Raw genomic sequence first — 13,564 nt, forward strand, 5'->3', positions numbered from 1 at the left:
GCAACTTTAGAAATCAAATCTGAAGTAGTTCAATCTCTTTAATGCAACTTTAGAAATTCGATTTTGAAGTAGTTCAATCTCTTCAATGCAAATTCAGACATCAAATCTGAAGTTCTTCTATCTTTCAAATGCAACTTCAGACATTCGGATCATAAGAAGTTCAATCTACTAAATGCAACTTCAGATTTCGAATTTAAGTTCTGAAACATAAACTTTTTCTTCGAATTTCAAACAATTCAATACACGATTCAATGCTCAAATCTACTCTAAATGAGCTCAAATTTAAAACATAACTTTCAAATATCATAAAGAACAAATTTCAATCATCAAATTGTCAAAACAACAACAAATTTAACAAACTCATTTTCAACTAAGAAGATGAAACTCTAAGCACAAAAAAGACAACAGTAACGAAGAAGAGAAAAGTGTATGTATCTGATGTTATCCAAAAATTGGGTATCAATTAAACTTTTTTTAAAAAGTGGGTACAAATTCATGGGTAACGGCAAAATTGGGTGCCACATGAATATTTTATGAAAATCTGCAAGGATTGGATACTTTTTCGTCGGATGAGATCCAGAACCGAAAGATGTCTATCAAAGAGTTAGAGGGACCGACTAAATTTACAAAACAATTAATTTCGTGTATTCACTAATGTTCATGTCTTTGCAAAGAGCAGATTATTCACTAGTGACTTAAATTAAATATTGGTTTTGTTTGTTACAATACCTTCCAGTTAATATTTACAGTTACACAGTGGAATTACTTATTTGTCTACCAGTTTTACAAGCTTACTCCCAGTCAACATCAAAAAATCCTGCATCTTTCATCTCTGAGTAGTAAGCGCTGTCCAGAAGCCAATCTTCCTCCTGCAATTGTGACGACAGAAATGAGAGAACGCTTGCAATTGCGCCCAACAAATAATTTACTGGTCAAAGACCTAACTTGGGTAATTACCTTGAAAAAATCAGCCAGGAACGCTACATAAAGAAAAGGAAGATAAAGGGAGTGATAGCAAACTACTGCCAAATTATACAACCTGCAAAGTCAAACGATTTGCAGATGTCAATTGAGTTGAAAAGACACTATTAATTTGGAAGAGTATAGGTGTTGGAAACAAATTTGTCTCTACCAAAGTCCAAAGCCAGCCTTAATGCCTGCAAGCCCACAGGCAAATAACACTACAGCAGTTGTTGCAAACATGACAATGACATAATTGTAGAAGACTGGTCGTGCTGCATATAATGGAAAACACTGTATGTTAATACGAGATGTTGGACAGGGAAAATGGAATAGGAGAAGAAGAGGAATAAAACATCTGACTTACGAGGCAGCTTATCTCTCCACTTTGAGAAATGCACAAATAATATGTAGCCATACGCTGCAGCAAGAAGAAGTTTGTGGGTGAACCAGACGCCCCACTTCCCCCTATGAGCTATTTCCACGTCATGGAAAAGTGGAACTCCAAATCCAAACATAAAAATTACCTGACGAAATGAAAAGAGGCATATAAGAGCTTCCACATAAGGGACCCACATAGCGAAGCTTTATTTTATTAATGAACGTGGTTCTGTCTCATCTTAAAAAAATAACGAATGTGGTTCTGAAAAAGTAGCAACAACTCTGGGACACGAACGTTTTTCACTTCTTGCTTCCTATTAAACAGAACCAGGTTTTTTATGGGTAAACAGTAACTAAGTAAAATTTAAGTACTATCTCCAACATCTTTTGCATAGTACTTGCTAGTATTCCACCTTGGACTTGTGTGTTAGGGAACACACCCCAGTGCTTATTAGCGAACAATATACTCAGTAATCTCGACAAATATCGAAGTTGGGCACGCATTAATTACTGCTCCCACCCCTTCTCTCCCAGCTGCATTATTTAGTGGGGTAAGTTTCGCTACCATGTCCCATGTCCCAAAAGCACAACAACATTAAACTCACCATTTTCTGGAAATATGTGTATCCTACCTTTAACAATCATGATGGGCTAAAAATTCTGTGTTCCTGGATGGATGTCGCTGTTCATATACACTTACCTTTTGAAGACTGATTTCTCTTGTTTCAAGAGAAGCTTTGCAGCAACAGACAAAACGAGGCATCCCTTAAATTCAAGGAATCGAACAAAGAGCGGAACACATCACATTGAGATAAATCATTTTAGTGTGTTGTTGGAGCACCAAAGGCTTCCAATGAAATGCAATTACACGTTTAGCATGGCTTGTTAAAGCACAAGATCTTGATCCTGTCCTGGTTGCAAGTGTAAGAAACCCAAACCAACCAATCAAGCTCTACAAGATATACAAGGCAACAGACTCAGCAATCTCACTACAATATAAGAGCATTCTCCCTGAGTATCTTTTACCATGTACTATACCACCATTTAATTTGCGTTCTCACTATGGGCCATTTGGAATTTAAAACGGGACACTGTAGCCCAATATTTTCTTTTTGAATCGGTACTATAGCGCCCAACATTGTGAGGGTTTGTCCACATTCTTTTCAATTAAGCTTAAGATGAAAACAAGGACAGCAACTGATGGGAAACTATGCGATTTCTGCAACACTATCATTTGCTTCATCTATGCTCCCGTACAAAAGGAAAATTCATGGAAATTCAGTCAAGAAGGAGAAACATTATAGCAAGAAAGTGAATATTTGAATGGAAATAAATAGACCTATGCGCCAAAGTTTCACCAAAATTACACTTCAATAAAATCTAACCACATAGCCGGTGCTGAATACTGGGTCTTTCTTCTGTGTAGATTCCACTTATCAACAAACTTAGTTTAATGGGTTCCTTTAATTCGTTGGATAGGGGCCAATTTGTGATAAAGTTTATGCTCAGGCTGGAAAACAGGTTTTCTGTTACTGGGTTGCAATCATCGGTGCATTCACCAAGTAAACTGTCTTTGTTAGTCAAAAGACAAAAAAACAAAATGAAGAAATCTTTACCTTTAACAATAAATCTGCCCCGACAAAAAGGCCTGAAACCATGAACGTACGTGCTAAAGTTTCCAAACAGCTCGCGTAATTGTCCTGAAGTAAGAATGCCACTATGCTAATCTCCAGAAATAGCATTGCTGACGTCGCAAACAATGACAGAAGATTCCAAGCCACCTGCTTTCCTGGAGTGCACTGCCACACCTGCTTTGGCAGAATTTGGATGGGTGAAGCAATAACAGTTAAGGACAGCAGTGTGTATAAAGATTATTGTTTACGACTACAATATTATACATAGACCATAACAGCACTAACACAGAAGGTAAGATAGGTTCCAGGACACAGACCCCTTTCCTTCAAGCAATTTTTACAGCAAACAAGCCCACATAACCACTCAAGAAACGACAACTTTTGATCACATTCCATAACATAGAAACTCAAGAAAAGATTGACCACAATAATCAAGCACAATTCTCTTAAGCATATGATGCTAATCAGAGTTCATTTTATACTATTTTCTAGTCTTTTACTACAAAAATAGCGCAAAGGTCAGATTAAGTCATGCTTTGATCACCCTGTTTATCTAGATATCCATATTCCCTCTTAATTTTCTTTTCTACTTTATCTTCATCAACCACAATGGTAATAATACTCTATTTGCAAGCCAAGAGCATCATTTTCTTTTATAACGGTGGTGTCCATCCAACTTGTGCACACCTCAACTATTCACCATGTACTAGCATCCTTCCGCCAATGCAGTTACCAGGCAAATCTTCCCACCAAGGAAACATTTTTGCCTCGACTGGGATTGTAACTCCGACCTTCCATGGTCTTCATTCCAACTACTGATATGCTACACCCTTGAGGTGCAAATCGATAGCATCATAAGAGTTGATGAGTCAAAAATCTAGAGTCAAACGTGTAATACTTCCTTCTCATTATTTTGAGATGATAAATCGAATAAATGTGTCAGGATATACCACAGTTCAGCTCATTTACCCCCCCCCCCCCCAAAAAAAATAATAATAATAATAATAATCACGGAGTGACTGCATTCTGGTAATCTCTTCCTCAATTTGCTTCAAACCTACAATCCACCGAAGGAAAACCAGAAAAAAGATCAATCGAGATAAGAAAACATAATGTTTATCAACATGAAACCTATCAACCCTCCTTTCCATAAAGAATAAAGGGTTCCAAATACCCAGTCATCCCAAGCACCCTCCGCCAGCCAACCAATAACAATAGCAAGGGATCCCAGCTTAAGGAGCCACTCCTCTCCCTCAGCTCTCCTTAATGGCTCGAGCTGGACAAGCAATGTCAACTTTTACAGTATCACCTTAGAGAAGGTTAAAGTGTCTAATTTTAGGTCTCAATTCCAACATGAGACAATGAGTTAACATTTTTCAGGAAATAAGATGTACGTATCTGTAAACTACATAAAAGTACAACTCCACAGGACCAAAAGTCATTAAAATATCTCGAAATTGAATAAATTAAGAAGAGTAATATAACATGGAAATATTTACCGTCAAGCTAACGGAAGTGAAAATGATAAAATTACCTGAAGAAAGCACCAAGCTAGATTTAAAAGAGCAGCAAACCACAGAAGTCCATAGTATCCGATCATGATATACGATCGACGGTGATTGAGCTTCTTAAGGTTGCTCCTAGCATGAAACCCTAAGTACACTATGAACAAAGCCGAGGGCAATACCAGCGCCGTATCGTGCCAGAATCCATGGCACGCAGTTGCGGAGCTGGAAAACCGGAATATGAAGTGATCTAGACCGGTGGCTCGGACCGGACCGGCTTCAGTGATGGAGTATGTTCCGCTAAGATTCGACATTTTTCTTCGAAGAAATGAAAAACCAGAGAATTTAAGGCATTTTGAGAACTTGAAGATGAGATTGAATCGAAATTCGAAACCCTAGAGGTGACGTGAAATGGAAGCAATCGCGGGAGAGGAGATCGATTGGTTGCCGTGTTGATGATGGAGGAAGAATTAGGAAACTGATTTAGTACTTATTTGAACAGGGAATAAATTCACGTGGAGTGAGGAAAAGACAAAAGAATGCCTTGTAGATATATATATATATATATATATATATATATATATATAGCCACTTGGCAGTTGGCCATAAACGAAATCACTGGAGTTTGCATTCACGTGCTTTTAGTGGAACTAGTTGGACTTCCATTCAGAATCTATCATAAGTTTTTGCTTTCTGTAACTAATTTAGGAAACTTTCCTAAAACGTGATGATTTTCAATTCTGTCAATTCTAGTATAAGTGATTTATTTCTAATTAGGATTAAGTAATACAATTAGGATTTATTTCTAAAAATATTTCCACTATTAATATAATTTAATTTGTTACTATAACAAATTACTTATTATTAATTCTAGATTTCTATTTTTATTAAATAAAAATTACTGATAATTACCCTTCAAATAATATCAGTGCATATAGCTTACAAAAATGTAGAAGTTCGTCATTTTTTTTTAAACCCTTCACAAATTAGGAGGATCTATAGTGTTTTCACACTTAACCTCCAGTTCGTCATTTTTTTTTAAACCCCTCCCAAATTAGTAAGATCTATAGTGTTTCCACACTTAACCTCCAGTTCGTCATTTTTTTTTAAACCCCTCCCAAATTAGTAAGATCTATAGTGTTTCCACACTTAACCTCCAGTTCGTCATTTTTTTTTAAACCCCTCCCAAATTAGGAGAATCTATAATGTTTCCACACTTAACCTCCAACATGACTCGACTAGGTAGATCACTTGTCATATATCGACAATGCGGCCAAAATTATACAAAAATGATGAGAAGTTATAACGCTCTACAAAAATTCTTAAAACCAAAATAATACTCCTGAAGTTTTAGAAATAGTCTGCTTGACTATTGATGTTTTATTTTATTTTATTTACTTTCTTGAAAACGATTTCATTGCTGTCTAACAACTCCAGATCCTTTAGACGAAAGTAATTCTATTATTGACTTGCCAACCATAGTACTAGAGAAATTTTCACCGAAGTGAGTACATTAATAAAGACAACAAGTAGAAAGTTTACACTTACATGATAGAAGGATAAAACCCTGTTTCAGACCCTGTAAGACAACAAAAATACGTTCATAAAATCAACACATATACAAGTAGTATCCTCAAAGTTGAAGCTATTGCAATGTTAGTAGTCTCTGTTTCATCTTTTTTTGATTAATTTTCAACTTCTTCAATCTTCCATTTCGTCATCTTCAATTTCTTCAATCCTCATCTTCTTGACTGCTTGGACAGCATCACTACTGGGACCATTAGGAAGCTGAATCAATATATCAGATTTTTGCCCGGTGGCAGCATTCACAAGCCCTCCATTCTTCTCCACCCTGTAGGTTAGATCTTTCCCGCTGACCCCAGCATCTATGTAAACCGTTGAGTTCTCATCAATCTCCTCCTTCACGAGCATCTTGGATAGCTCGGTCACCACCTTCCTCTCCAACCATCTCCTAATAGGTCTTGCACCATAAACCTGAATGCCATGAACACCACAATAAGTACAAGTTCGCAAAATAATCCTAAAATATTGGACTAGATTACAAGACATAACACTTACCGGGTCATAACTCTCTGTGAGTATGACATCTAGAGCTGCCTCAGTAACGCCCAATGCAATACCCCTCTCAGCCAGCCGTAGTGCAACGTCCTTCATCTGGTAGCGGCATACTTGCCTCAACTGCTTGTGGGACAGAGGATCAAACACAACAATCTCATCCAGCCGATTCAGCAGCTCGGGCTTAAACTGCTTTCGCACCTATCACAAAGCATACACACATGTATTCAGTTGTCATTCCAGCTAATAAGGTAAACTATTCACTGTATTGTTCCAGTTTTATCAGCAAAGGGGGCAATAAGTTAAAGAGTTGCTAATGTGAGACTATTTACCTCCTGCATGACCATTTCACGAGCTGTCTCCATGGTACATTTGCCCATTAATCCAGACAACAGATACTCTGCTCCCAAGTTTGAAGTCATAATAATCACGGAGTTGGTGAAATCAACTGTGCGGCCTTGACCATCTGTTAACCTTCCATCATCCAGAACTTGAAGCAATGTATTAAACACTGCAGGATGGGCTTTCTCAACTTCATCAAATAGCACAACACTGTAAGGCCGCCTCCTAACAGCTTCAGTAAGTTGTCCTCCCTCATCATGCCCAACATAACTGCAGATGTGGAACACATGAGAATCTGTGATTGAATACTGTATAATATGATATAAAAAAAAAAGAATTAGATTCAAACTTACCCTGGTGGAGCACCAATCAGCCGGGAAACAGAGTGTTGTTCCATGTACTCGGACATGTCTATTCTGATCATCAGTTTATCATCATCAAAGAGCTGCTCTGCAAGAGCTTTAGCGAGCTCTGTCTTTCCAACACCAGTTGGCCCCAAGAAAAGGAATGAACCAGTTGGTTGCTGTGGCCTTCCTAAACCAGCTCTGGACCTTAACACGGCTTCAGCAACAGCTCTAACTGCATGATCTTGCCCGACCACTCTTTGGTGCAATCTATCGCCAAGACCAATCAGTTTCTCTTTCTCATTCTGACCAAGCCTTGAGACCGGAATACCAGTCCAACGACTCACAACTTCCGCAATCTGATCAGGACCCACAGTCTCTGTTAGCATTGTACTCTCAGCTGAGGTACTCTCAAGATTTGCTATTGCAGTTTCCACTTCTTGAATTGCCCCATATCTCAGATCTGCTGCCCTCGCCAGATCATATCTCCTTTCAGCTTCTTGTAAAGCATAGATGAGCTCATCGCGCTTTTGCTTGAGCCTGCGCAGCTCATCTATCCTTTCCTTCTCTTTTTTGTACCTCATCATCAAAGGTTGGAGTTTGTCTCTCAAATCATCAAGTTCTTTCCTCACCTGAACAAGTGTCAGCATAATTCAAGTCATTACTATTCTTAACATATCTTCTAGAAAATAGAGCGATTACCAGTAAAAGCAATGGTAGCATATAATACTTACTTCTATGAGACGTGCTTTGCTAGCTTTGTCTTTTTCCTTCTCGAGAGCGTGAAGTTCAACCTCTAGCTGAATTCTCTTCCTCTCAAGATTGTCAATTTCCTCAGGTTGACTATCAAGCTGAACTCTAACATTTGCACAAGCTTCATCAACTAGGTCAATAGCCTTATCTGGCAGATGTCGACCTGAAAATACAAGAGGTTAGTGATTTTTGCACCTGGAATGTGCAGCAAAGACAAATACATGCCAAACTTTAACTGGCTGACTGCTTAATTTGTCACGACACAGACATAAAAAGCATTTTGCAAAAATGTGAAGTGGAAAACAAGCTACAGTTTTGATTTGAGTACTTCTTAATTATCCTCAAGAAGTTCTAGTACACTTCTGACAATCATACAAGTCCGAATCTACCATTATCCAGATGGGGAGCAGCTTGTAACACGTAAATAACTCATACGGTTGTAAAGGTCCAGAAGCAAGTGCAGACAATGATATGCTAATCAAGTCCAATGCCTTGCCTGCTTAAATGAATCAAAATTCTGGCTACTATTTCAAGAAGTCATTTTAGTACCAGACAAATATACATCTATAGCTCCAACACCATAACATTTTAGTTTAAAATTCACCCTTCATTTGCTTGACCAAATCTAAGACCCCTTCTGATCTATAGAGTAAATGAAATGCACGAGGAATAAGTAGTGCATATACATGCTTAGTGATTGACGGAGAACAGACATCAAAACAAGGTGCTACGTAAAAATAGCAAAAGCATAGTTACCTGTAATGTACCGAGATGAGAGCTGGGCAGCCACTACAAGAGCTCTGTCCTGAATTTTGACACCATGATGCCCTTCATACCTCTCCTTCAACCCACGGAGAATACTAATAGTGTCAGCAACACTAGGCTCAGCAACATACACCTGCTGGAAACGCCTCTCAAATGCAGCATCCTTCTCAACATACTTCCTGTACTCCTCGAGTGTAGTTGCACCAATGCACCGTAATTGACCTCTGGCTAGCATTGGCTTAAACAGATTAGCAGCATCCATAGACCCTTCTGTCCGACCAGTACCGAGGACTAAATGTATCTCGTCAATGAAAAGTATTACTTTCCCTTCCGCTTCTTCAACTTCTTTCAGCACAGCCTTCAGCCTCTCTTCAAATTCACCTCTGTACTTAGCTCCAGCAACTAGCGCTCCCATATCCAATGCTATAAGCCTAACATCAGCTAAATTACTTGGAACATCACCACGTACAATCCTCTGTGCTAGCCCTTCAACAACTGCTGTTTTACCCACACCGGGCTCTCCAATAAGAACCGGGTTGTTCTTAGTCCTCCTTGATAAAATCCGAACGACTCTTCTAATTTCTTCATCCCTACCAATCACGGGATCAAGCTTTCCTGCTTGTTCCACAAGATCACGGCCATAAGTGTTGAGTGCTTGGAATGTGGTGTCCCCTGAAGCACTTTCGACTTTTCTTCCTTCCTTTCCTCTAAGTTTCTCTACCTCTGATTTCACTCTTGATGCACTCACTCCAGCTTCTTTCAAAAGATCTCCAATTTGGGAGTCTTCTAGCAGTCCTAAAATCAACTGATCCACTGCTAAATGGCTGTCACCACGAGACTTCTGCGACGATTGTGCTCGGCGTAACACCTTGATAAGGGAAGTGCTAGGTGGGATTTCGTCAGGAGCCGGTGTTTGAGAAGGTAGCTTCTTCATCGCTTGATTCAATACCCGCTCCACTGAATTAGCTACTTCTTCATTCCCACCAGCATTGACAATCGCTTGTCGAAAAATACCATTGTGATCAGATATTAAGGCCACAGCCATATGCAGAGGCGTAAATTGAGCATGCCCTGCGGATAGTGCTAGCTCGAGTGCCCCAGCAAGGGCCTCGTTAGTCTTGTGGGTGAATTTTTCAGGATTCATAATGAGTCACCTATAGACAATCTGCAACAAAAGCACACACATTCCAAATAATCGGTTAAGTAATACCTATTTCCACATTAAGTGTACTGTACACCATAAGATCAATTAAGATGGGAAACTAGCTAGAATAGCAAATTTACAGTTCTAGATGTAATTATTGCAAATCCGCACGAGAATAATAATTGAGTTAATCAACAATCGATCCCCCTCGATATATATATCCAATAAAAGAGTCTAAAAGACATGGGGAAAAAAGAGGATCGCTAATTAATTGAACTTTCTGTAAATTATCAAACAAGTAATGCAAAATAACCAAAAAGGGCAGACCGTATTCAATTAAATCATACATCCGACAACAACTAGTTTGTGATGTAAGGCTGGGTTAATACATGATTGATTGAATAACCAACTGGAACAAAGAAGTACACATGCTATCCAAAACAATGCCCGCAGCGGCAATGCCGGCGAATCAACAAATGTTACAGCACGAGAAAGAAAATGCAGAATATGGAAATGAAACAGAGATAACCAATGATCAAATGCCAGACATGCAAGTGAAGCAAGCATACCTTACGGCAATAAACGAATAGAAACCCAGAAAATTAGCAATTCCTTCAATGTGATTTGGCGAAATTCGAGTGCTTGGTTTCGATTAGTGTACGTTTCAGGGAGATTTCACAAGTAATTCTTTGAGTTCGAAGAAGAGTGGAGAGGGGAGAGGTCCTTTTGTTAAGCAAGAGCGAAGAGTCAGGAAAGTTCGATGGTGAGCCCAGAAACTACTAGATTGTTCTTCTCTGAACCGCGACGTGGAGATGGAGGAGTAAAGTGTGGGCCTAGTTTTATTGTCTCTGGTTTTTACTGGATTGACCGAGATATGTCAGTTCACCACCCTCATTTTAGCGTATTTCACTATCAGTCCCATTCTGTAATAAGGTAGTTTTCTTTTCATTTTAATATTTTTTTTAGTCATTGCTCTCATATTCACGATAAATGGTAGTATCTATATTTGGAGTTAGGTTTAAAATAGTCTCTTAAATATTCGTTAAGCAATTTTAATTTTGCAAATATTTAACGATATTCTGGTTGTTAGATTTAAGAAAAATTATGAAAAATAATTAACGGTAACTAACATTTAGAGGTGCATTCTTTGATTTCTGTTATTTTTGTTTTAGTATCTTACGCAAATTTTTTTAGGAGCAATTTCTGTTATTTTTTATTTGTTTTTGTGTCTTGGGCATTTTTGTCATTTGATAGGTTCTTCCTAGTGTTTCTAGTTAAATTTTCCTTTGTCCGCAACTCAATTAAATCTAACAACTAAAGTTTGTTGAATATTACAAAGATCAAAAGACTCACTATGACAAATTTGAAGGATAAAACTTTATTATCAGTACATTAAAGGAAGAAGGAGGAAAAAATTTAGACGTGCACACGCAAAGAGACCATTTTTCACATTTTTCTACATGGTAAAATCAATGTAACTGCTACCATGTCTAATTCACTTCTTTTCTATTTTTTTTTGCTAATAAGTATACGATTATATTAAAAGCTAAACAGTAATATTATTACAAAGGGGACCAATGGTGGTTCAATAACGACCGAAAGGTCCTTATTAAAAGCATCCAAAGTAAAGGGTTGGGGAGACATAAAATGTATGGAACTCCACTGCAATTGGCCTTCAGAAGGAGTTAGGAGCATGCCATGTTTTGCCAGGGCGTCTGCTACACCGTTTGCCTCCCGATAGATGTGGTCAAGTGTGGTTGTCTGCAGCTGGTGGAGTAAGGTACTCCAATAAAAAATAAGATGCGAGTATACATCATTCCCATTGCGTATCATGGAGATAAGTACATGTGAATCGGTTTCAATCTTTAAGGGTAGGAGAAGTAGGTCAGTTGCAAGCTGGAGACCTAAGAGGAGGGCTCGGAGTTCATATTCTAAAGCAGTAGAGCAAACAATTGGCATAGTGAAGCCTCAGATCCATTGTCCTTGGTGATTTCGGATAACTCTTCTAGCTGATGCTTGCAGCGTGTAAGAATTAAAGGAGTCATCGGTGTTAAGTTTGAAAAAAGGAGTTTCAGGGGGGTGCCATTTAATGTGTTGGACATGAGTAGAAGGGATTGTTGATTTTATAGGAGATAAGGAGTGAAATTCGATAACGTGGATGAGTATGGTTGGTGGGTGAACGGGATTGTTGAGGTTGTTGAAAAGATTATCATTTCTGATTTTCCAATTATACCAGATGATAAAAGGAATCAGGAGTGATGCAAGAATATCAATACCATGATAGGTGAAAGGTTCATGTGGGGTGGCACAAGAAAGCTTGAGCCATGCCGAGAAATTTATAGTTGGTGGTGTGATGTGGAAGAAATACCATGTATGGTGTGCAGTCGAACATTGAAAAAAATAGGTGGGTGAGTATTTCAAGGACATGGGGACAAGAGTGGCAGTTAGGTGTGGTAAGCATATTGATGGAGACTAGGAAAGAGGATGTGGGGAGGCGTTATAGTAGGAGAAGCCAGAGGAAGGCTTTGAGCTTTGGTGGAATGTTGAGCTTCCAGATCCAGGGTAGGTCAGGGATAGATGGTTGATAAGGGAGGGATACGTGTAGATAAAGCCTATATACGGAGGCAGTGGAGAAGCCATGTTGTGAAAAAATCCAAGAGAGTGTATCAAATCGGTTAAGGGATGGGTGAAAATATGTATTATATATGAGTCACAGGATGTGTGGGGGCAATTGGAATAAAATTAGATAGGTATTCCATTGACCTTGTTGAAGGAGTGAGTTAACTGTGATAGTAGATTCTGACGAATTAAGGGGGCCTTGGATAAGGCTTCGAAGGGGCAGTTGTTAGGTAGCCAAGTATCATTCCATATATTTATGAGTGATCCGTTGCCGATCTGCCATTTAACAGTTTGTGTGGAAGTGGAATACCCTTTTACTAAGGACTTCCATATTGTCACGACCCAAACCGATGGGCCGTGATGAGTGCCCGAGTTCTACCTATCAAATACCCCTAGAATTCGTCTAAGATATAAACATGAAATAAGAGTAGGTCATGCATAACGTCTCGAAATAAACTACTGGTTCATATGAACAACGTACGTGAGAAAATATGCCCAAAAGACATATATATATATATATATATATATATATATATATATATATATATATATATATATATATATATATATATATATATATATACGGAATATGGTAGGGTGAGCCGATAAGGTCACATACTATATAACTATACATGACTATCTACAGACCTCTAATAGAGTGTACAACTGTATAAAGGACAGGACTGGAGCCCGTCATACCCATATGTATACAAAAGTATCGTACCAATACTCAATAGCAGCTCCAGATCAAATGGAGCACACCAACTCTCGCTGAGCAAGGATCCTAATATGGGGAACCGTCAGACTGTCTACATGCACCTGCGGGCATGAAATGCAGCATCCCCAGGCAAAAGGGACGTCAATACGAATAATGTACTGAGTATGTAAGGCATGAAAATTAGTACATAAAAGACATAGATGAAACATGGAGTACAAAATTCTACCTGTGAGTCTAAATAACTTTGTGAATTCTGAAATATTTATAACGTCATGCACGTGTATGTAAATGTCGTATCATGCATAGGTATAGGTGTACATAAC

General features: G+C 38.5%; 2 protein-coding genes across 2 annotated transcripts; both read right to left on the reverse strand.

Annotated features, from left to right (window-relative positions):
• Positions 1–622: 622 nt before the first annotated feature.
• Positions 623–5,016, reverse strand: LOC104106263 (protein CANDIDATE G-PROTEIN COUPLED RECEPTOR 2-like). The gene is made up of 6 exons (XM_009614763.4): positions 4,510–5,016; positions 2,958–3,149; positions 1,328–1,487; positions 1,133–1,235; positions 958–1,039; positions 623–869 (listed from the first exon to the last, which is right to left on the reverse strand). Exons 1-6 carry the CDS (start codon positions 4,792–4,794, stop codon positions 792–794), a joined length of 900 nt encoding a protein of 299 aa, XP_009613058.1. The 5' UTR covers positions 4,795–5,016; the 3' UTR covers positions 623–791.
• A 905-nt stretch (positions 5,017–5,921) lies between these two features.
• Positions 5,922–10,726, reverse strand: LOC104106264 (chaperone protein ClpB1-like). Its single transcript, XM_009614764.4, has 7 exons — positions 10,474–10,726; positions 8,752–9,925; positions 7,977–8,158; positions 7,252–7,874; positions 6,889–7,168; positions 6,560–6,757; positions 5,922–6,475 (listed from the first exon to the last, which is right to left on the reverse strand). Exons 2-7 carry the CDS (start codon positions 9,902–9,904, stop codon positions 6,182–6,184), a joined length of 2,730 nt encoding a protein of 909 aa, XP_009613059.1. The 5' UTR covers positions 9,905–9,925; positions 10,474–10,726; the 3' UTR covers positions 5,922–6,181.
• Positions 10,727–13,564: the final 2,838 nt, after the last annotated feature.

This window comes from Nicotiana tomentosiformis, chromosome 6 (assembly GCF_000390325.3).
Source record: "Nicotiana tomentosiformis chromosome 6, ASM39032v3, whole genome shotgun sequence".
Taxonomy (NCBI): Eukaryota; Viridiplantae; Streptophyta; class Magnoliopsida; order Solanales; family Solanaceae; genus Nicotiana; species Nicotiana tomentosiformis.

What these genes read in the sequence shown, in the direction of transcription:
- LOC104106263 (XM_009614763.4), bottom strand. Translation starts at nt 4,794, where the DNA reads ATGTCGAATCTTAGCGGAACATACTCCATCACTGAAGCCGGTCCGGTC. An exon ending in GGGCAGATTTATTGTTAAAG is followed by an intron (nt 1,488 to 2,957) that starts GTAAAGATTTCT and finishes TCATTTCGTCAG; the next exon opens with GTAATTTTTATGTTTGGATT. An exon ending in GTGGAGAGATAAGCTGCCTC is followed by an intron (nt 1,236 to 1,327) that starts GTAAGTCAGATG and finishes CATTATATGCAG; the next exon opens with CACGACCAGTCTTCTACAAT.
- LOC104106264 (XM_009614764.4), bottom strand. Translation starts at nt 9,904, where the DNA reads ATGAATCCTGAAAAATTCACCCACAAGACTAACGAGGCCCTTGCTGGG. An exon ending in CTGATTGGTGCTCCACCAGG is followed by an intron (nt 7,169 to 7,251) that starts GTAAGTTTGAAT and finishes CCACATCTGCAG; the next exon opens with TTATGTTGGGCATGATGAGG. An exon ending in TCACAGAGAGTTATGACCCG is followed by an intron (nt 6,476 to 6,559) that starts GTAAGTGTTATG and finishes CATGGCATTCAG; the next exon opens with GTTTATGGTGCAAGACCTAT.